The sequence below is a fragment of the Anolis sagrei genome, chromosome 5 (assembly GCF_037176765.1).
Source record: "Anolis sagrei isolate rAnoSag1 chromosome 5, rAnoSag1.mat, whole genome shotgun sequence".
In the NCBI taxonomy this organism is placed as follows: Eukaryota; Metazoa; Chordata; class Lepidosauria; order Squamata; family Dactyloidae; genus Anolis; species Anolis sagrei.
Genome location: NC_090025.1, coordinates 81,671,390 through 81,696,326, shown reverse-complemented (window position 1 = coordinate 81,696,326; position 24,937 = coordinate 81,671,390). Strand labels below are relative to the sequence as shown.

At 39.7% G+C, this 24,937-nt stretch overlaps 1 protein-coding gene across 1 annotated transcript; it reads right to left on the bottom strand.

The window, feature by feature from the left end:
- Positions 1 to 283: 283 nt before the first annotated feature.
- REDIC1 (regulator of DNA class I crossover intermediates 1) lies at positions 284 to 24,702 on the bottom strand. Its single transcript, XM_067468381.1, has 12 exons — positions 24,680 to 24,702; positions 21,702 to 21,741; positions 19,529 to 19,664; positions 18,734 to 18,866; positions 16,963 to 17,029; positions 15,992 to 16,110; positions 13,195 to 13,712; positions 10,062 to 10,128; positions 5,948 to 6,008; positions 2,384 to 2,441; positions 1,084 to 1,166; positions 284 to 778 (listed from the first exon to the last, which is right to left on the bottom strand). Exons 1-12 carry the CDS (start codon positions 24,700 to 24,702, stop codon positions 284 to 286), a joined length of 1,800 nt encoding a protein of 599 aa, XP_067324482.1.
- Between the last annotated feature and the right edge of the window lie 235 nt (positions 24,703 to 24,937).

Genomic DNA, 24,937 nt, shown 5'->3' with positions numbered 1-24,937 from the left:
TGAATTTTTGCCTTGTAAACTGCTTCAAGTCGACGGAAGGCTGAGAGGGGTGGTATATAAATATACTAAATAAATAAATAAATAGAGGAGAGTCTACTGAACAAGCCAGTACCTGCCGCATACCAATGCTGTTGAGGAGTTACGAAGGTGGAGGCATTACTTTTCATTCAACCCTCGTAGTCACATTCTCTATTTATTCATTACACAGATAAAATCTATTGTGCGGAAGCTTGGTTTTTATGTCTTTTAGTATAACGAGGCAAACTCTTCCTGAACAGATATTTCAGCAACTTGGAGACGCAAGTGCTGCTCTGTCTGCTGGAATGCTCTGCCCTCCAGTGGTCTCTGCTTTGCTGGTAGAAGAGACAATTTCAGCACTATGGACAGAGGACAGCACATTTTTACAGCTGCAAGCCTGCATTATGTTGCACTGTATGGCTGCATCACATTTTTTAATTCCATCTGTTCCATAGAGCTCTGTTTGGGACCAAGCATTGCGCCTTGGGTTGACATTAACATATTGATTTTCAAAAGATACACCCAACAAATCTTTCCCAGTTTGGTGTGACATATCTTTTCTTAGATCCATGTCTGGCTTTGTCTGGTGGTCAATATCAAGTGTTTCTCTGGATGCACTTTCATGAAAAACAGAATACATGTGCATTGACTGGCGGGAGCATTGTGCTCTCTGATTTCCTGAAAGGGAATTGCCATGACTTCTTGGGAAAGTGTCCTCAAAAATACACAAGGCTTTGTCGTCTTGTTCTTTCTTGTCAGACTGTGGAAAGAAATTGGTATCAGTGTATTTGTAGACCCAATGAATCACCCTTATTAAATGACACGTATGAACCCTTTAGTTGAAAATAAGATCCTGCCAAAGTCAACAGACTGCTCATGGCAGAATTGTATCTTCTAATCTGCAAAGCAGTGAAAAATATTCCTACTTTCCAGTTTGATTTAAATATTCCACTGTTCTTGATGAAGTCCAAATGGTAGTTCACACACAAAAATCTTTTTCCTTCAGCATTTATTTTAAGAAACTTGCGCAAATTTGATTTAAGGTAATATTTCCCTTGTATTTACCTCATCGGATGTAGTACTGATATATCTCTCCGCTGGCTTTGGTGAATAACTAGGTGACTGGCTGCTTAGCGAAGATTCATAACCTGAAGGGAAAACAATCATTCTGAAATCATGTTAACTCTCTGTGCCAACAGACAAAGGGCCCTTCCACACAGCCCTATAACCCAGAACATCAAAGCAGAAAATCCCACAATATCTGCTTTGAACTGGGATATCTGAGTCCACATTGCCATATATTCCAGTTCAAAGCAGATACTGTGGGATTTTCTACCTTGAAGTTCTGGGTTTTATGGCTGTGTGGAAGGGCCCCTAAAACATCTAAGAAACTATTGCAATTGTTGTTAAATAACAGTTATTTTCTGCTGGTAAATTAGCCAAGATAGTAATTGTGTGTGTGTGTGTGTGTGTGTGTGTGTGTGTATGTATGTATATATATATATATAGAGAGAGAGAGAGAGAGAGAGAGTAGAATTAGCCAAGATTGTAACACTATTCAGCAGTCCCTAGGATTGGTGTCACCCAGTGTATTACTTATGGTATTTCAGGCCCAGCGTGCGACAGCACACCCTGCAATATGGTTTCCATAAGATGTTCCCATTAGCTGATGAATATTGCATTGATTGACTGCAGCTTCTGGTCGTCTTCAAGGGAAGTCCCATGTAGAGCACACTGCAGTACTTTAATTATATATAATTAGTTATAGATGTCCAAGAAGGTCCATAGATATTGTTAACAATATGGATGATGAAATTGGACCAGGATTTTAGTTAGGAGATGTATTGGATTGTGATTTACGTGTAATATTGTGTATTATGTTTTTATGGTTTTAATTGTATACTGTGCACTGTATATTTTGTTGTAAACCGCGTTGAGTCGCCAGTTAGGCTGAGAAACGGCGGTATACAAGGACAGTAAATAAATAAAATAAATAAATATAAAAGTGGCAACTTATTAAAACATTTGTACATGTACTGCACGAGTTGAACAATGCAGATGTTTGGGCTCAGCTGCTGCAATGTTTCTTGTAAAGAATGGTCACCATATTACTATTGTTCTAAGAATGGGATAGGAACCAAACACAAGCATATTCATGTGCATTTACACATCACCACATTACATGGATTTAAGGTAAACTTTGTCATCTTGCTTGTTGGTTGTGTGAGAATTCTGAAGGCATTTGGTGAGTGACTCAAATGTAAAGAAGACGCATTTTGCTTCCATTAATTCTTACAAAGCAGATTCCTTTTCTTAAAAAAAAAATCAACAGGACAATTAAGTTTAGTGAGGAAGTAATACTAACCCTTTTGTTCTCCTTGATTTGAGTACTCGTCATAGTAATTGCAGCATGCTTTTTCTGTCTTTAAAAAATAAATACCATGTTAGCATAACTTAAAATCCCATACATATTTTTGGGGGGAGGGGGGAGAGATAGTTCTACTTACGTTACAGGATCCACGGTGTAATATCAGTAGCTCACTAAGGAAGATGGCTCTTTCTTTCTTTCTTTCTTTCTTTCTTCCTTTCCCTCCCTTCCTTCCTTCCTTCCTTCCTTCCTTCCTTCCTTCCTTCCTTCCTTCCTTCCCTCCCTCCCTCCCTCCCTCCCTCCCTCCCTCCTTCCTTCCTTCCTTCCTTCCTTCCTAAACTGAAAGCCTACCCCATTGTTTATCCTTTTTGGGCTCCTCTCAATTACATATTTTCTATTCCTACCTCATCCAGGGTTTTATGATTTTACACCATCAATTTGGCCCGCCCATTCTGCTTGATTTTATCTTGTGTTAATTTGCTTTATTTATTTTATTTTGCCATTGTACGTATTTTATTCTGATGTACTGTATATACTCGAGTATAAGCCTAGTTTTTCAGCCCCCTTTTTAGGCTGAAAAAGCTCCCCTTGGCTTATACTCAAGTCAAGGTTATTTATTATTTTACTCTGTTATTAGTACTATTTTTATTTCATGTATTATTTTACTCTCTTTTTTATTATTACGTTTACAGTATTTTACGCTATTATTATTATTATTATTACGTTTATTATTTTACACTATTTATGATTATTATTTTACACTATTTATGATGATATTCCGCAGGAAATTAAAGACTTGGTTGTTCAAGAAGGCGTTCGAACAAGAAGTGCAATGATTGGTAATGACTATAGGAATGGAACAACGGAAAATGATACTGGATTGTGGTTTGGACGATGAGACGACGCGGAATAGCTTTCTAGTAATGATGATGTTTTTGATGATGATGTTTTTTGTTAAGGCTGGATTGTGGATTATTTTATATTGTGTCTTGAATTTTGAACCTTGTTCTTTCTATGTTGTACACCGCTGTGAGTCGCCCCCGGGCTGAGAACAGCGGTATATAAGCAAAGTAAATAAATAAATAAATAAATAAATAAATTATTTTACTTTGTTCTTATTGCATTTATTATTCTACTCTATTATTACTGTTATTATTGCATTCCCATTATTTTACTTTATTATTATTATTATATTTATTATTTTACTCTCTTTATTATTGTTGGAAGGATACGTAAGTAAATTTACATTGAAGATATGTAATGATTTAATCAGAGTTGGGCAGTCTTATCTCAAATCACAGTTTTATGTAAATATTAAAAAACATTTCACCTCCTGATGCCTCAATTAATGTAATTTTATTGGTATCGATTTTTATTTTAAAATTTACCTGTAGTGGCTGCATTTCCCACCCTCGGCTTATACTCGAGTCAATATGTTATTCCAGTTTTTTGTGGTAAAATTAGATGCCTCAGCTTATATTCGGGTCGGCTTATACTCGAGTATATACGGTAATCTTTTGTTGTCTTCATTCTGTATTTTATTTTGCTGTATTGTATCTTTGGGCTTGGCCTCATGTTAGCTGCCCTGAGTCTCCTTTGGGGAGATGGTGACAGGGTTTAAATAAAGATTGTTGTCGTTGTTGTTGTTGTTGTTGTTGTTGTTGTCAAGGGGATATATCAGGATTCCCCTTGCCTCCATAGTGAAGTGGCCCACTGGACTTTTGCTGAATTAAATTCTCTCCTGTTTATCACTCATAGGACTGCAAAACAATATAGCTCTGGGCTCTTCCCTCCTATCATAAGGTTTCACATAAGCTGACTGGCACAACCTGGGGATCACAACCAGTCACAGTGAAGACCTGCCCTTGCGCTATGCTACTCTGCTGCTGAGTATGCATGCCCAGTGTGGAACACACTTCACCACGCTAAAACAGTGGATGTGACTCTTAATGAGACATGCCATATTATCACGGGGTGTCTGCGCCCTACACCACTGGAGAAATTACACTGTTTAGCCTGTACTGCACCACCTGAAATCCGCCGGGAAGTAGCAGCTAATAGTGAAAGGACCAAGGCAGTGACATCTCCAGCTCATCCCCTGTTTGGGTATCAGCCAGCACGTCAATGACTTAAATCAAGAAACAGTTTTCTAAGATCTACAGAGACACTCGCTGGAACACCTCAGCAAGCAAGAGTCCAAAAGTGGCAGGCTCAAATCCAGAACCTCAACCAATGGCTGATACCAAATGAGAAACTCCCCCCTGGGCACACAGAAAACTGGGTGACTTGGAAGGCGCTGAACAGACTACGCACTGGCACCACGAGATGCAGAGCCAACCTTAAGAAATGGGGCTACAAAGTGGAATCCACGACATGTGAGTGTGGAGAGCAAACTACAGACCATCTGCTGTGATGCAACCTGAGCCCTGCTACATGCACAATGGAGGACCTTCTTATAGCAACACCGGAGGCACTCCAAGTGGCCAGCTACTGGTCAAAGGACATTTAATAGAATACCAAGTCTGCAGACTGTAGCCAGGAAATCAGAAGACGCTTACTTCTTGGGAGGAGAGCAATGTCCAGTCTCGATAAAATAGTGAAGAGTAGAGACATCAGACTGGCAACAAAGATCCGCCTAGTCAAAGCCATGGTATTCCCTGTAGTAACCTACGGATGTGAGAGCTGGACCTTAGGGAAGGCTGAGCGAAGGAAGATCGATGCTTTTGAGCTGTGGTGTTGGAGGAAAGTGCTGAGAGTGCCTTGGACTGCGCGAAGATCCAACCAGTCCATCCTCCAGGAAATAAAGCCCAACTGCTCACTGGAGGGAAAGATACTAGAGACAAAGTTGAAGTACTTTGGCCACATCATGAGGAGACAGGAAAGGCTAGAGAAGACAATTATGCTGGGGAAAGTGGAAGGCAAAAGGAAGAGGGGCCGACCAAGGGCAAGATGGATGGATGGCATCCTTGAAGTGACTGGACTGACCTTGAGGGAGCTGGGGGTGGTAACGGCCGACAGGGAGCTCTGGCGTAGGCTGGTCCATGAGGTCACGAAGAGTCGGAGACGACTGAACGAATGAACAACAACAAGTCTGCAAACTTTGTGTTTTGTTTGTTTGTTTGTTTGTTGAAAAATGCAATACAACTATTTGGTTTGCTCCTGACACGCTAGAGAGATAGATAAGGTTTCACAGACCTTACTAAATAAGAGGAAGGTGACTACTATAGAACCTGGCAGCTACAGAGGCATCTATTGCCTGCTGCCTCTCAGGCTAGCATACAGGAAGAGCAATAGGCAACTCCTCCTTACAGCCTGTGATATACATGACTGTCCTCCAACAGAGAGAAACAGCTGGAGAATGTATGAGAATAGCTGGGAAGATGCCACTTTTGCCTGCAGCATCTGTCACTTGCCTTACACTTTCTATAGGTAGAGCCAGCCCTGTAAAGGGCGCAGAAGATGAAATAATTCTCTCTTCTGTTGGGATCATAAGCAACACTGAAAATATGCTAATCTGTCTTCAGCACTTTAGCAAACACTGCAACCCACATAACCTTTTACCTCTTCAAGTCCAAAGATCTGCAAATGATTCAGATTTGAGTCTGCCAGCACATCCTCCCTGCTGAGAAACAAAAAGCTGGGAATGAATAAATGCCTTCCATTGCAGTTCAGCAGATGAAAACCATCATTGCTATTATGATGATACCATATGGTGGTGATAACTGTATGGTGGGTATCTAGATCTACGACAATAAAATAGAAAGTCTGCATGTCTGTGGCAGCCATAACTCATTAGAATACCATCTGACAGTGTTGTCATCCACGTTGTAAGTTGAAAACTCAAACAGAAGATTGCTAGGAGCAAAGAGGGGCAGCCATAACGTATCAGGAAATCTCAAAAATGCCTCAAATATCTCAGGATTTGGCCCAGGTTCCAGTGCTAATTTGGTTAGGTTTATTTATTTATTTATTTGCAGCTTTTATATTCTCACCCTGCAGGGGACTCATGGCGGATTACAGTATACACATATATGGCAAACATTCAATCCAATTTTTGACATACAAACATATACAGACATACACTGAGGCTATTTAACTTTTTCTGGCCTCCAGGGGAGCTGTCGCTTTCATCGTCCACCTGCGACGCCGATGAAGCACTTCCGCATTCCCCACACGCTTCCCCGCTGGAATGCTTTGTTGGAGTCTTCTTTGTGGCCTCATAAATCAGTTAATTTAGCCTCCCCATACTTTAAGGTGGTACCTAATTTTCCTACTTGACAGATGCAACTGTCTTTCGGGTTGCAAAGGTCGACAACAGGCTACACAATTGGTTGGAAACCCACTCCAATCCGGGCTGGCTTCAAACTCATGACCTTTTGGTCAGAGTGATCTTAATGCAGCTGACACTCAGCCAGCTGCGCCACAATCTAGGTTCCAGAGGGAGCTGTGGTAGCACAGTGGACTAAACCGCTAGCTGCAGGAAATCTGTTGACCAGAAGGTCGGCAATTCAAAGCTGCAAGTCGGGGTGAGCTCCTGACTGTCAGCCCTAGCTTCTGCCAACCTAGCAGTTCAAAAGCATGCAAAGATCCCCTACTAGTAGAAGATTGGCAACTTAATATAACAGAATATATGAATATGGACAAACTATTGCAGCTACTGAAAAATGCAAATAAAAAGAATCAAATCAATTGGGAACCACTTAAAAGATATTAGCGGGAAGAAAGGAAACTCCAAATTAAATAATTTAAGGGGGGGAAGGAATCAGAAGTATTTAGTGAGCGAAGACATAGAAGGAAAACTCAACTCAACTTATTGAATTGGATTGAACTGGAAGCAACCCCAACCCTTATCTCTCCTCTATCTTTCCCCAACCCTCTTTCCTACTAACCTCCTTATCCCCCAACCCCCCCCCCCACTATATCCCCCTTTTCCAACCCTTTCCTATTTTCCTACTTTTTTCTAACCATATTGTTCCCCCTCTTTTATTGTAATTTGAAAATAGTAGATAATAAAGATGATTAATGAAAAAATAGCATGCAATGCACGTAGATCAATAGATACTGCCTCGGCGGGAAGGGAAAAGGGTGCCTCATGCAGATATGTCTGTGGACCACAGGCTCCTCAGCATGGAAAAATGGAACAAGAGCACCTCCCTCATGGCTGGAGTTAAGCATCACCTCCAGATGCCGGAGATGGAAAAAGGGGAAGGCCTTTATCTTGATCTGTGTTGCATGTCGTTGTTCACTGTGTTTAAAAGGCCTTGAATGTTTGCCTCATATGTGTATATAGTAATCCGCTCTGAATCCCTCCAAGGAGATAAAGCGGGGTATTAATAAAGTGTAAAAAGAATCTGCGAACCCCACCTCCTCCAAGATGAACTGAACCACCTCAACTGGGCTCTACAGGCCAATGGATACTCCACCTCAGACATCAGAAGAGCTGCAAGACCAAGAACAAGCCACAAGAGTAAAGATGAAGATCCACCCAGAGGAAAAGTGTTCCTGCCATACATCAAGGGAACCACTGATCGCATAGGGAAGCTGATGAGGAAACACAACATACAAACAATCTACAAACCCACCAAGAAAATCCAACAAATGTTACGTTCAGCAAAGGACAAGAGGGATCCTCTCACCTCTGCAGGAGTCTACCGTATACCATGCAGCTGTGGACAAGTCTACATAGGGACCACCAAACGCAGCATTGCCCAAACACGAATCCAGGAACATTAAAGGCACTGCAGACTACTCCAACCAGAGAAATCAGCCATAGCAGAGCACCTGATGAACCAACCTGGACACAGCATTTTATTTGGGAACACAAAAATGCTGGACCACTCTCACAACCACCATGTCAGACTACACAGAGAAGCCATTGAAATCCACAAACATGTGGACAATTTCAACAGAAAGGAAGAAACCATGAAAATGAACAAAATCTGGCTACCAGTATTAACAAATTCTAAAATTAAAACAGCAGAGAGAAAAACAGGCAGGGACATTTAATCACCTTTCAAGAAGAGTTTGCTCCAGGCACAGTCAGCCCATTGTATGCTAATCAAGGTGGTCAGTTGAAAAGATTCACACCTAGCCCACTTACAAAAGCCTTTTGTCTCACCCTGGTCATTCCACAGATATATAAACCCCCTTTTTTTCCCAGCTCCAGCAGACCTCACCTCTGAGGATGCTTGCCATAGATGCAGGCGAAACGTCAGGAGAAATGCCTCTAGAACATGGCCATATAGCCCAAAAAACCCCACAAGAACTGAGTGTATTATTATTATATTATTCTAATTCCAAGTCAACATTAAAATAAAGGCTTTTAAGAAACAAAATAGAGGAGTCTGACATTACACATCAGGAATTAATGTTGTGGGCTTTAAGAGAGTTTTGAGTTGCAATTCTAGATAGAATGTTCCTACAAACAAAAGGGGAGTCTGCCATAGTTCATCGGAATTTTTAATGGGCAACAAAACAGAGGGCTCCCTATACTTGCCGTTGGCCAACACACATTTTGGTGTCTCAGATGTTACCCCTGTTTCTGGGTATATTTGACCTGCTGATTCCAAAAAATTGCACCAGTTTCCCCCAGAACATAGGCCATATACCAGACTTCTTGGACTAGCCCAGAGAAAATCGTGATAACCAGACCTAAGAAACTATGTGGTCTAGTCAATGCAATTTTCTGAACCACCACCCTAAATAACCTCAGGAGCCCCCAGTGGCGCAGTGGGTTAAACCCCTGTTCCGGCAGGACTGAAGACCGACAGGTCTCAGGTTCAAATCTGGGGAGAGGTGGATGAGCTCCTTCTATCAGCTCCAGCTCCTCATGCGGGGACATGAGAGAAGCCTCCCATAAGGATGATAAAAACATCAAATCATCCAAGAGTCCCCTGGGCAACGTTCTTGCAGATGGCCAATTCTCTCACACCAGAAGCGACTTGCAGTTTCTCGAGTCGCTCCTGACACGACAAAAAAACAAACAAACCAAGAAAAGGCAACCCCCCCCCAAAAAACCCCAAGACACCAATATTTTGTTGAGTTGTGTAATCTGCTACTAAGATTCCTGAGGCATGAAAAACAAGGAAGAGTTAAAAGCATGAATTTTAAACTCATGTCCTGTGTTTTATCCTCTGTCCTATGTATTTTATGAAAATATGTTTTAATATGTATCTTTTATAGAACTACATTTTAATATGTGTGCATGTGTGAATTTTTGCAATGCTTGTATGTTTTGACTGTGCTGTGATCTGCTTGAGCCATGAGGACAGGTGAGTAAGAAATAAAATTATTATTATTATTATTATTATTATTATTATTATTAGGTAAAGGTTGTCCCCTGACATTAAGTCCAGTCATGTCTGACTCTGGGGTGTGGTGCTCATCTCCATTTCTAAGCCAAAGAGCCGGCGTTGTCCATAGACACCTCCAAGGTCATGTGGCCGGCATGATTGCATGGAGCGCCGTTATTATTATTATTATTATTATTATTATTATTATTATTATTAAAATGCTACTACTAAGCCTCCTGGAGTGAAAAATGGGAGGCTACATTTCTGAAGTACTAATGGTAAGATTCTGGGATTAAAGGAAGGAGTGGGAAAACAGGAGTGTGGACTCGCGTACGTGCATGTCTCCTAGTTATAAATAAAGCACCAACACTTTTAAGACTCACCGTTTTTGAAAATAGTTCTCTATTGTTTCTGCTACATTCATATTTTTCATTTGTTTTTCAAATCTTCCTAAAAGTAAAAAGGTATGAGTCATATTTTGCACAAAAGCAAATGTTTCAATAATAAACCCCTTCTAAGTTGTTGAATTGAGGCTTTTGTCCCATCACTATGAAGAGACAGGCAGGAAAGTGACATTTGGTCTTTTAAAAAGCCTACTGATTGTCAGGTGCAAATCTTGGCACTTCTTGTTCTAACCAAGCTCAGGGAGAAGAGGTACAGAAAAAGAAAAAACCATATCATCACCACTGAGAAGTAGAAGGCAGCCACCACAGGAGGAGGTGGTTTCTTTCTCTCAACAACCCTTTGTGGTAAGTAAGCACTGAAGCATTCCTTTGACTGGTGGAGAGAGGAAACCATACAGCTTGGGACATACGCAAACTTCCTAAGAAATCCCTGGGTGGAACTGACAATATGAACTTGAAGCATTCTGAGAAACTTCTATCATATTTTGAAATGAACCCAAGACCTTAATCCCTTTGCTTTGACATAAGAGCTGAATTTTGAGTTAAGAGCTAGCACCAGAGGAAAGGCTAGTGCAAGAGTACAGGGCTTCAAGGGAGCAGCTTCTGTGCCTCATCCTTACGCGCGTCATGCTCTTTTCTGCTTTGGGAGATTTTGAGCATTTTGAGTTAAGAGCCATCACTCAGCCTGGGTTTTGCTTTGAAATAAGAGCAGCATTTTGAGTTAAGAGTTAGCACCAGAGGGAGCACTAGCACGAGAATACAGGGCTTTAGGACTTCAAGGGAGCAGCCTCCATGCTTCGTGCCTCCATGCCTCTTGTCTACTTTGGGAGATTGGGACTTTGCTCTTGTCCACTCTGAGGAACTTTGGGTTAGTTGATTTTGTGTGTTTTTTATGCCTGGCATGTTTGTCTTAATGAAGAATGAGGGAGAGCAAGAAAGGGAGGGGGGCTGGAACGTGTACAGAATGAAGAAAGTGATGCTTCTGCTTCTTTGCTTGATCCCTTTTCTTTATTGTTGCATGTGAATATGCATTTATACATTATTTGTAACAAAAATGGATTCGGAACAGATTAATAACATTTCAATGGATTTTTTTTGAGATAAGAGTGTTTAGAGTTAAGAGCTTGGTCACGGAACAAATTAAACTCTTAAGTCAAGGTATCACTGTACTAATAACTAATCATTTTGAATCAAAGGAAAGGGGAAAACACTGCTACTGCTGCTGCTACTACTACTATTATTGTTGTTATTATTATTATTATCCTTAGCCTGAACACTTGGTTCAGCAGGTTACTATTTCACCACATAAATAATCTCCCTTTTAATGTGCCCATCTTTAGTTGTCATACATTCATATGTGGAGAGAGGCCTATTCAAGGGAGAACATCACCCTTAGAAATGGATGATGTGGCCTTCACCACTACAGCTACTTGGGAGAATACCCACATATATCCACATAACTCTCCCAGAGGATAATTATAACACACAGGCTTGTCTTTTGCTCTTATGAACTGTCCATATAACAAAAGAAATTTAGATAATCAGAAGGACCTGGGAGACAAAATGGAAGGGTCTCATTTCCAGAATAAAGGGGAAATATAGATGGCATGTCCCCTGCCATGCGTTGCTGTGGCCCAATCTGTTGATCTGGAAAATAAAGTAATGAGAAAGTTTTGGTTTCTAATATATGTAAATTCTTTATGTTTGTGGGTAAACAGTATTTCTTGCTGTTTCTTTGTCAGTGTTGATGTGGAGAGTGTCTGGTTTGCCCACCCTGGAACAGGCTACATATCATTGTCCTTCTTTAAGGGTACCTTTAAAATCTATAATACTATATCTCTCTGTGTGTGAATCATATTTATTTTATTTATTTATTTACAGTTCTTATATTCCGCCCTTCTCACCCCGCAGGGGACTCAGGGCGGATTACAGTCAACACATGTATGGCAAACATTCAATGCCAACTTTGACAAACAACGTTTAACACACAAATACACCAAGGCTATTTAACTTTTTTCTGGCCGCCAGGGGAGCTGCTGCTTTTCATCGTCCATCAGCGACACCGATGAAGTTCTTCCGCATTCCACATTCCCCGGAGTCTTTTTTCTTTATGGCCTCATAAATTAGTTAAATTTAGCCTCCCACACAAGGTGGTGCCTTATTTTCCTACTTGACAGATGCAACTGTCTTTCGGGTTGCAAAGGTCGACAACGGGCTACACAATGGCTGGACACCCACTCCAGCCCGGGCTGGCTTCGAACTCATGACCTTTTGGTCAGAGTGATCTTAATGCAGCTGACACTCAGCCAGCTGCGCCACAATCCCGGTGCTATCTATCTATCTATCTATCTATCTATCTATCTATCTATCGATCTTTCTCTATGGCTGGATGGTTCTTTGTCATGAGGACTTTGATTATGTTTTCTTGCCCTGATGAAGGGAGTTGGATTGGATGGCCTTAAGTATTTTCTGTTGGTCATGGGGGTTCAGTGTGGGAAGTTTGCCCCGATTCTGTCATTTGTGCAGTTCAGAACGCTCTTTGATTATAGGTGAACTGTGAATCCCAGTGACTACAACTCCCAAATGTCAAGATCTGTTTCCCCCAAACTCCATCTGTGTTCATATTTGGGCATATTGAGTGCTTGTGCCAAGTTTGGTCCAGATCCATCATTGTTTGAGTCCACAGTACTCTCTGGATGTAGGTGAACTACAACTCTCAAGGTCAATGCCCACCAAACCCTTCCAGTATTTTATGTTGCTCATGGGAGTTCTGTGTGCCAAGTTTGGTTCAATTCCATCGTTGATGGAGTTCAGAATGCTCTTTGATTGTAGGTGAACTATAAATCCCAGCAACTACAACTCCCAAATAACAAAATCATAATTTTTGAGTGATGGTGACTTCTTGTGTTGTGAGACGTTTTGTTGCCAAATTTGGTGTGATTTCGTTCATTGGTTCTTTTGTTTTTAAGGTACTCATTATGCACAGAGCATATATATATATAGATAGATACACACACACAATTAAAATTGATAATTATATTATTGCACTTCTTAAAATATGAGAAAACTTGATTTCTGCACTGCAATTATTCCTTTCATCACAGAAATTTACCTGTATTTTCAAAATCTTTGGTGTTCTCTTGTTGATCTGTAAATATTTCGCAATTCCTTTCTTCTAGATAGCAATCTTTCATCTGAGTCTTAGCAGTCTCTTGGTCGACTGCATTTAAACTTTGACTGTTAGAAAATAAAATCTGCTCTGGAGCTGTAAAAATCCCTTTGAGATCCCTTTCCGCAGACTGTCTTTGAACAGAACATGCTGTCTGCTGTATCTCGTCTCTATAAGGACTATGCAAATTGGGTATTTGATGTGCATCACCTGAATCTGTAAACAGCTGATCAATGATGTTCTTTTTAGCAAAAGAATGGCAGGACTGTGAAGAAGGGAGAGTCAAAAACGGTTGATTCTTCTCTTCAAATAATGCTGTTATAGGATGGGAAGTTTCTCCATGGGTATTCTTCATAGGGTCAGTCACAATGCCAACAAATGGGTCTTCTCTGTGGTTGCTTTCGAAGGTAGCATCGGTTGTGAACTTGGGAGACTTGCCAAACATGCTACCACATTCTGGACTTGGGGCAGAAAAAGTTAAATTAAACATAACAGGCAATATATAAACTATTGATATTATATTACTAAGATCAGTATGCTTTAAACTTTTCTTAACAGTTTTCTTTCCTGCATTCAATACCTATGTCGCTGCCCCATTCAATCTCTCAAGAACATGTGAATCAAACTATCCAATGTTAAGGATTTAGAATACTCTGATAATGTTATATTTTCAATTTCTGTTGTGAAGGGAAAAAATGGGCCCTGCTTTTTTATGTTTTAAACTAACATGGAATGTGTTGTTTTATTCAGACAGCTGTGACTAACCAGTCCAGCCACTGTATGTCACTGCTGCTCCACTGCAGCGAACAGGGGAGGAGGGAAATAGAGCATTGCTATGTGAAAAGCTACTTCAAGATATCCAGTGGACCATCAAATAAACTATAAGAGAATTCTGAAACCATGTTCAGCACTAAAAGGGCTCAGAAAGATGTTAAATATTTTAAAATATATTTTCAATGCATTCTCAAGAGGAAGCAGTGTGTGTTTGAAGATAAACACACAACTTATGACATAGTCACATAGCTCGAAAAACCTACAACAACACAAATTAAGACATAATTTTATTTGTATTAAATTTAAGTTAATCAAACCTAACCACAGGTTCATATGAATAACACGGAACAATAACAAAAATGTGTTTTCTCTCCTTAGGGCTCTTCCACACAGCCATATAACCCAGAATATCAAGGTAGAAAATCCCACAATATCTGCTTTGAACTGGGTTATTTGAGTCCTCACTGCCATATATCCTACAATTTACAACAACCCAAATTAAAAAACCAACAATCCAGCTTATAAAACCTACAACAACCCAATTTAAGACACAATTTTATTTGTATTAAATTTAAGTTAATCAAACCTAACCACAGGGTGATATAAATAACATAGAACAATAACAAAAATATTTTTTCCCCTTAGGGCCCTTCCGCACAGTCATATAACTCAGAATATCAAGGCAGAAAACACCACAATAATCTGCTTTAAACTGGGTTGAGTCCACACTGCCATATATCTTACAACAACCTAAAACAACCCAACTTAAAACATCAACAACCCAGCTTATAAAACCTACAACAACCCAACTTAAGACACAATTTTATATGTATTAAGTTTAAGTTAATCAAACCTAACCACAGGGTCATATGAATAACACGGAACAATAAGAAAAATGTTTTTTCTCTCCTTAGGGCTCTTCCACACAGCCATATAACCCAAAATATCAAGGCAGAAAATCCCACAATATCTGCTTTGAACTGGGTTATCTGAGTCCACACTGCCATATATCCTACAACAATTTACAACAACCCAAATTTTAAAAAATCAACAACCCAGTTTATAAAACCTACAACAACCCAACTTAAGCCACAATTTTATTTGTATTAAATTTAAGTAAATCAAACCTAACCACAGGGTCATATGAATAACACGGAACTATAACAATTTTTTTTTCCTTAGGGCCCTTCCACACAGCCATATAACCCAGAATATCAAGGCAGAAAATCCCACAATATCTGCTTTGAACTGGGTTATCATAGTCCACGCTGCCATATATCCCAGTTCAAAGCAGAAAATGTGGGATTTAATTCAGTTGTGTGGAAGAGGTTGTAGTGTCTTGGTTTTTACGCCTCTTCCTGAGGGTTTGGGACACTGATTCAGGAAATTGCATCAGATAGACAGCTCTAGGTTCTTAGATACAGCTATCACAATTTTGCTGCACTGTAATTTTGGGCTTGGTCTCATGTTAGCTGCCCCGAGTCCTCTTTGGGGAGATGGTGGCAGGGTATAAATAAAGATGATGATGATGATGATGATGATGATGATGATGATGATTCCTGTTTAGTTCTTGTGAGTCCAGATAACTTACTTGTACATGATCACCATGTTTGCAGATTGATCTAAGTATGTAAATAGTGTAATCTAACAATCCATGTTGGGCATGAAATGCTATTCCAGAAAAGAAAGCAGACAGACAGGTATGATTGCAGCCTGCCTCATATTACAAAGTCAGGGACATCTACATAGGGTTCAACTGAAAATATGTATTGCAAAATCAAATCTTGACTTGGATGTTTCCAGCCCCTTGATGAAATGACCGTTTTACGTACATCCAAATATATATGTTAGTGACCTTAATAACAATTCAAGGACAGTTTTATCTTCAAGGCTACTAGATTAAACACAATATAATAAACCATTGTGGAAGCCAACTTTGATTTGCAAATGCAGAAGCTATCCCTACCTGTTCATCTGCTGGAAATACAGGCCAGTATGTCCCTCTAAATTGTTTTGCCTGTATGGTGGTTTAGAAAGCCAAGGATCTTCACACTTAGTGTTTGCCAGCTGAGATGTTTGTAAGCTCTGTCAACACATGTCAGAAACACTCGTCAAGAAATTTTTAAAAATGTCCAGTGTCTTAAACACCGGGTAGTGCCAGCGATATTAATTGTTTTTTCATAATGCAGGGAACAGCTGGGAATGTGACTCTCACAGCATTTTATCAGATGTTTGCATTACATTCTTTTCATCAATAGGCAGTGCACTTTCCCAACCATTTTAATTTTATTATTATTTTATTTACGACATTTATATGCCGCCCTTCTCACCCCGAAGGGAACTCAGAGTGACTTACAAGGTATATATACATACAATACACTATACTATTAGCATAGTACAATATCAGAACTGTGTTTTGGGGTTTTAGATCACAGTACTCTTTTGTATAGTTGCTTTTTAAATATGTTGTAGCGACTCTACTTTTGCTGCTGCTTTTATTATGTGCTGAATATAGTAACTGTTTATGGTTTTCATTTCAAATCATGATAGCTGGGTGGTATTAAAGCACAATAAAGAAATAAAAACTTTCATCCTTTGGAGCCTTTGAGGAGTATACTGGTATATTGATTTACTTTATGACTGTTTTCAACTCATGCTCTGATGTTTTATAATATTTATAATCTTACATATCACGTTTAATGCTAGTTTGGGAAAGACAATTGATTACTATAGTTTAGTAGTTATCACTTGCCTTTCTCCACAGAGTGCTCAAAATTTGGGGTCTTACTAAATAGCAACTACGTAATGTATATAAGTCAACATGACACAAACTTTTATTGTACCAGCTCACATGGGAATCACTCTAAAAGCTATTAAGTGGATGCAGTTTTTAGTATAATGAAAAGAGGCGGTAAGAGTAGTGTTTATAAAGCTTACTTGTGCCTTAATGCTCTCCTTCTCTAACAGGTATTTCCGTCTATTTTCTAATACTTCTTGTTGCACCCTATTAACAAAAGAGAGACAGAAAAAGGAAGAAAATAGACTGGAATTTTTTCATCATTATTTGTTTTTTGAATATTTGCTCATCATTGCATTGTGAAAGGGTCGTCTGGTATTCCAAAGATACTGTAAAATTGTATGGTGCAAAGCTATGCATGGATAAGGAAATAAATGCTGTGCATGTCTACTCAGAAGTCTGTCAATTATGCTGTAGTTCTGGTCAACCAAGAATGACCAGAGTAGGAAAGGACAATGACGATGCTAAATGGCTTACGGACTTGGATTTGGTGAACACCGACCACAAGATGTTTTTATTGTTGCTAGTATACTGTCTGATGGTTTTAATTAGTTATAATTGTGATATTATGTGGAAAATTTGTGTATTGTATATGGTATTGTATGTTGTAATTGTTAGGCATCGAATTGTGCCTTTTGTAAGCCGCCCTGAGTTCCCCCTAGGGCAGGCATGGGGAACCTTCGGCCCTCCAGGTGTGGTGGACTTCAACTCCCACAATTCCTTGAGGCTCGGCATTCGCCCCAAAGGCTTACCTTGGCCTCAAGGAATTGTGGGAGTTGGTTCCTGACCCCTGCCCTAGGGGGTTGAGAAGGGCGGGGTAGAAGCACCCCAAATAAATAAATAAATAAATAAATAAATAAATAGTGTACCCATGGATATTGTCAGATTTGCACGGGAGCAGTCTGGTCACTTTGGGGCTTCTTTCTCAAGGGAAGAGGAAGAAGTGTGCTTTTGGAGTCTTAGATTTTGTGCAGGAAGTCGGGTTCTGCTGTATGGAAAACAGAGATTTGGTCCTTGGCATTGTGCTTAGGGAAGAAGTTTTGGCATTTTAAAGGTATGGAAGTTTTGGAACTATACATTGGCAGGCTGCAGGGAAGCACGATCTGGCCTAACAGGTGCTTCTCCAAGGAGGGAGAAAATGATATGGTAATATTTGAATGCCTGGGGATGAATGCATGTACATGTGGTATGAATGCTGAGTGAAAATGTAATTCCCCTTTGTCTGTTTGTTAGTCCAATGTAACTGTAGGTTGTGGTACATCCAATATAGTTGCATAGAATCTGTATGTCTGTATGTCTAAATGTTTTTCTGTAATCTGATATACCCTCTCAAACTAGAAATTGCAATAAAAGAACCTGTGCTTTAAAGTTATTGAAAAGTCATTCATGACAGATCTGGGGGAAAAGCTTGGCACACATAGCCAATATGAACAGCTTTAAAAACTGGTGGGGTTTGGAGGGAATTGATCTTGCATGCTGGGAGTTGGCATCACCCATAATCAAAGAGCATTGTCAACCCCACAGACAATGGATCTGGACCAAACTAGGCATACATACTCAACTTGACCAACTTTGAATACTGACAGGGTTTGGGGGGAATTGACCTTGCATTCTGGGAGTTGGCATCACCCATAATCAAAGAGCATTGTCAACCCCACAGACAATGGATCTGGACCAAACTAGGCACACATACCCAACTTGACCAACTTTGAATACTGACAGGGTTTGGGGGGAATTGACCCATGATGATGGGAGTTGTAATTCTTCCACATCCTTATGCATTTTCTAATGGGAGCATTAACAAAAACAACCCGGACATTTCTGAGTACCTAAGTTATATATAAAAAATAAAATATTGCAATTTACAAAGTTTCACTGGAATGAAAAACGCAGCTATCACTGCACATATACCTGAGCTGGATATCATCTGAGAAAGATTTAGATCGTCTGCATTCTGGTGATTTGGGCAATTCTACGTTATGTTTTCTCAATGGATATTTTATTCCTCTGTTAATTTCCACATGAACTGGCTTTCGGATATCATCTGTAATAAAAAGACAACCCTTTCAGTGAACTGGATAGGGAGGGACATATAATTTAGTGGATGGCCAAAACATTTTTAACTAGTGCAATATTCTCCATCAATGATTCCTACACAAACATAACTGTCAAGAGATTAGAGAGCCTTAAAAAGGAAGAGGAAGAAGAAAGAATTAATGGTCAATTGTCACAATGGACGGATGTCACCAACAAGACCTCCTCCTGATCTGTAGACACTAGTGTTGTTAAACTTTTTCATAAATGACCTAGAGACAGATGGACCTTTCTGTGGACATTTATTCCTCTCGAGTATCAGAGGCAGTATGTCTTTGCATGTGAGTTGTTGGAGAGGGTTAAGTGAGAGCATGCTGTCACACTTGTGCTATTTATGGGCCTCCCATGGGCAATTAGTTGGCTGCTGTATGAATAAAATGGTGAACTAGATGACCCATCAGTCTGATCCAGCATAGCTGTTATCTAGTCTGGAATTACAGATTTTTCTGCAGAATTTTTATTTCCAGTAGGCAGACTTTCAATTCATATCAAAATATTAATTATTTTCAGATTGATTAATATTCAAGCTGCAGAAGCATTGTGGAGTTAGCAAGATTTACCGTCCTAATTTTAATGGTAAGATTTATTAATTAAAATAGCTGTGAAACTCACCAGTATTATCCTTCCTAGTAGAGATCTGGTTAACAACATACAAGTTGAGAAGATCTAGACTGACAGCTGATTTTTTAAGGGGAGATACTCCTAAAAGTTTCATCTTTGATTTCAGTTTTTCCTTTTCAAAAAATTCCTATTATAGTGACAGAACAGGGGGAAATTCAAATATTAGTCAGAAAAAAGTTACTTACAGTTATATATCATCCCATAGTAATACTCAAAATATTTACAGTTACAATTTAACATCTTTAGAGAAAAGGACATTTATCCAAATAATATAAAATATCTAATCTCAAAACAACTAGATGTCATTCAAACAAAAAAAAAATTGGCAATTCTGGATGATTTTTTGGCCAGAAGAAAATTCAAATTAATTAAATGTGACAGAAACCCACATTCCTAGTAGTAGTCAGTCCCTGAGGCACAGTCTCTTTGCCTTCCCATCAGAGCTACAAACACTTTGTCTGAATAGCTGTATCTCTTTATTAGCAAAATGGCAGATCTCAATCCTTGTATTCAGGTGTGCATACTAAAGTTACCTGAGAGTTTGGTGGCAAAGCCTCTACAGCAGGGGTCCCCAAACTATGGCCCGCGGGCCGGATCCGGCCCCCGAGGGCATCTATCAGGCCCGCGGGCTGTGGAGAAGAGTGAGAGGTGGGCGAAGGGGGAGGGAGGCGGCAGGCGAAGGGGGGAACCGGTGGGCAAAGTGGCTTGGGCCCGCTTTGCCCTCTGCCTCCTTGGGCCCAGGCTCTCCTGCCTTCGGGATGCGGCCTCGCTGCATCCCAGAGACAGGAGAAGGGGAGGAGGCAGTGGGCAAAGCGGCTTGGGCCCACTTTGCCCTCCGCCTCCATGGGCCGAGGCTCTCCTGCCTTCAGGATGCGGCCTCGCTGCATCACAGAGGCAGGAGAAGGGGGGAGGCGGTGGGCAAAGTGGCTTGGGCCCACTTTGCCCTCTGCCTCCATGGGCCCAGGCTTTCCTGCCTTCAGGATGTGGCCTCGCCGCATCCCGGAGGCAGGAGAGGGGGGGAGGAGGCCTTAAATCCAGTCATGTCTGACTCTGGGACTCTGCTGCTCATCTCCATTTCTTAGCCGAAGAGCCGGTGTTGTCCATAGACACCTCCAAGGTCATGTGGCTGGCATGACTGCATGGAGCGCCGTTACCTTCCTACCGGAGCGGTATCTATTGATCTACTCACATTTACATGTTTTCAAACTGCGAGGTTTATATTTATTCTAAACTGCTAAGTTTATATTTGTTAAAATAGTTCTTCATTTTAATTATTGTATTATTTAAAGTGTTTTTTGCACTAGAAATAAGATATGTGAGGTGTAGATAGGAATTCATTCATGCTTTTTTTTTCAAATTATAATCCGACCCTCCAACAGTTTGAGGGACTATGACCCGGCCCTCTGTTCAAAAAGTTTGGGGACCCCTGCTCTACAGCCTCCAAACAAGGAATTGAATTTAAATAATAATCTTTTTACAATTGGTGGTACAGCATCAGGGACTATTAATAATAATCTATGACAAACGGCATTGAATTGTTGCCAGGTATAAGCCATCCTGAGTCCTCCTTCGGGGGTTGAGAAGGATGGGGTAGAAATGCTAGAAATAAATAAGTAAACAATTTGAATGTGATTCATTTTACCCCTTAGATATTCCTTAGTAATAATACATATTTACAAGAATAAAGACTAGAAATATTTTTAACGACATTGAAATTGTGTTTCACATGTTTCTAGCTTTAAAAGGGCTAGTGGTATCCAAAACAATTTCCATTGTACCCTATTCATTTTGCATTTTTAAATCCCAGCGGTAGCTTTGCTGATGGTGTTCTAGATTGTTTTTCTTATGTCACATCTATTTTGATAGCTGTGATTCAGCTGATCTATACAAAACCATCCTACCTTTGTCAAAATACAAATTGAAGACTAAACATTTAAGAAGTATTTCCCAATAGATTAGTTCATTCCTGCTTTGCTTCTCATTAGTTATTTCTAAACAAGACACTAGATTGAAGCTGAATGTGAAACACAATTTACTTGAAACCTCAGTAGGTATGAAAAGATTTTACATGTATTTCATGGGATTTTTATTACAATGGCATTATAGCTTCGAGTAAACCCTTCTTCACACGTATGACCTCTGATTTACCATAATAATTCCTTACCTTTTGTTTTCTTTTCTCCTTGTTAAGTATGATTCTTTTACTTGAAAATGAAAGATTTAAATGAAAGATTAGTTTGTTTTTACAATTCCAATATATCTATAGAAATATTGTTTTAATTTAATGTTGAATTGTGTGTAATTTCTTAAAAAATGTCTATATTTTGCTTGCTAAACTCTTCTGCAATTTATCAAGTCATTAGCTAACCTGCACAGATCAATGCAATGCATACTCTTAAATTCAATTAATAATTTCAATTAGAGTGGATATAATGAATGAATGGCATTTATGTAAGTGTGAATTTACCATTTAGTAATTCCTACACAATGGCTGGGCCTAAAAATCAGCTTGAGACTATAAACTTTAAAATATATTATTTTTTAATATAGTATATTAATTTATATCAGCACTTTTTGTCATGCCCCATATCTGACGATCCCAAGATGGTATTCAATAAAATCAATTGAGAACAATTTTAAAACATTAACACTAATTTAAAGACTAAAGCAATATTAAAACAGTTATGGGTGCATCAGTACTATAGAATGAATGCAATTCGACACCACTTTAAATGCCTTGGTCAATGCTATGGGATCCTAATAGTTGTAGTTTTACCTGGTCTTTATCTTTCTCTGCCAAAGAATACTGGTGCCTCACCAAACTACATGCCACAGGATTCCATAGCACTGAATCATGGCAGTTAAAGCTCGTCAGACTGCATTAATTCTACAGTGTAGGTGCAGCCTATGATGGTTAAAATTTCAATTAACATTGAAGTTTTTGAATAACACTATGCAACAAAATTTGAAAAATTTTCTGTTTCTGTTTTGAAAGTGTTATTTCCTGATTAATTGGGCGGGACTTACTTTGAAAATAGTTGTTATACTCCAGAAACTTCATTTTTGTGACTACCACAAACTATGTTGAATTGGTTGAGACTTGAAGAGATATTCATTGAAAAAATATAGCAAAATATGCTGCCAGATGTAGCATAGTAAAGTTTTTGCAGTTTAATAAACTTTTCTCGTGTTTTGATGATAGAACCAACTAGGAAATGCCATTGATAACCCAGGAACAGAATCGTGTTACATAGTATAACCAGCGATATAATTATTTAGTTAGGAGGAATTAAAGTACTGTAATTACTCGAATCTAATGCTCACCTTTTTTTTACTAAATTGCCTTCCCAAAATTAGGGTGCACATCAGATTCATGTAATATGATAAATACTTTTTTGGGTTTCAGGGTTTTGAAAATTGAGGTATGCATTAGATTTGATGGCGCATTAGACTCGTGTAAATATGGGTATATTTTATTGCAGTTATATGTACCTGATCATGTATCCTGATCAGCAAATTTTGGACAAAATGAACAAGGCATCACTTTGTGCATGGTAACAACAGTGACTGAGGCCCCTACAACACGGCTGTATAAAATCCACATTGAACTGGAACATATGGCAGTGTGGACTCAGATAGCCCAGTTCAAAGCAGATATTGTGGATTATCTGCCTTGATATTCTGGCTCATATTGTTGTGTGGAAGGGTCCCCAGGCTCCTTTTACACAGTTCTTATATCCTAGGATCTGATCCCAGGTTAACTGCTTTGAACTGGATTATATTTATTTAATTATTTATTATTTACTTCATTTATATACCGCTTTTCTCAGCCCTCAGGTGCCTCAAAGCGGTTAAAAACAGCAAAATTCAATGCAAAAACATCACAAAACGAATATGGGACAGTTAAAACAGTAGCATCATCAACAATTAAACATCAATATAACAATCATTAGCATCTCATCAGTAAAATCAGAATCCAATCTCATCATCCATTATTCCGTATTCCTATAATCAATTACACCGCTTAATCGAATGCTTGTTCGAACAGCCACATCTTCACTTTCCTCCGAAACGCCAACAGGGAGGGGGCCGATCTGATATCTACACTGTCATATAGTCTGGGATAAGCAGATAATCTAGGGGACCTTCCAGACAGGCCTCTATCCCAGGATCTGATCACAGTTTATCTGCTTTAAACTAGATTATATCATCATCATCATCTTCAATCACTTATTAATCGCCCTCCATCCGAGATGCTCCAGGCGATTTACACAGCAGAAACCATACAGGATATATGAGTCCACACTGCAAGATAATCTGGGATAAACAGAAAATCTGGGATCAGATACTGGGATTCAGGGCCTGTCTGGAAGGGCCCCCAGATTATCTGCTTATCCCAGACTATAAAACAGTGGAGACTAATATAGTCCAGTTCAAAGCAGATAACCTGGGATCAGATCCTGGGATAAAAGAACGGTGTAGAAGAGGCCTGAGGTTCCTTCAACACTGCCGTATAAATATATTTGCTTCGAACTGAATTATATAGCAGTGTAGACTCATATATAATCCAGTTCAAAGCATATTATCTTCTTCGATAACCGAAATTATATGGCAGTGTGGATCCAGCCTGAGCCCCATCTACATTACAGTTTAACTACCTTGAACCACATTATACAGCACTGTACTCATATAATCCAGTTCAATGCAGTGAAACTGCATTATTTGGCAGTGTAGACAGGGCCTGAGTCCCTCACAGCAGTCTTTTTTCATCTTTAGTTTCTTTTAAACAGTTCCCCTGAATGGCAAGCAGAAATGCAAAGGAGGGCGAATATTTCTGCTCCTTTATCACTATACTGCTGTGTGATGGGGGAAAAATGCAGACTTGGCCTGTAATCGAGCTGTCACTGCTTCTGAGGCCCTGTGGTTTAAAAGGAGTATAAAATGCAGTAATGGCTAGCTAGCAAGAAAGAACCACAATCTCACATTTAAGGAGATAGAGGTGCCCAGCTGCCTCACACGCTGTCAAATGACTTGCTTTATAATAACGTCCATGCTGCTTGCGGAGCCCAGGGAAGCGGCCTTTATGCTATGACCACAGAAAGGCTTGTATTTGAAATTTACGAGGGCTTCTGCTTCACTCACCGGGAGCCTCCAACCCAGTTCATTTTCTTTGACCAAAAAGTACAAGCTAGGCCTGCCTATTGACTTGTAAGGCAGGCCAGTCTGAAGGGAAGTGGCCTCTAAACCAACACTAGCTGAGCAAAACCTCCTTCATGTAAAACACGTGCAGGCCACTGAAGAGAAACACAACAACAGCAAGGCCTCCAAGATGGTGATGGTGAAGCAGGCCTTATTTCGGCCTGTAACTGGTCACTAAGGCCGATGGGAGTTGCTGTGATG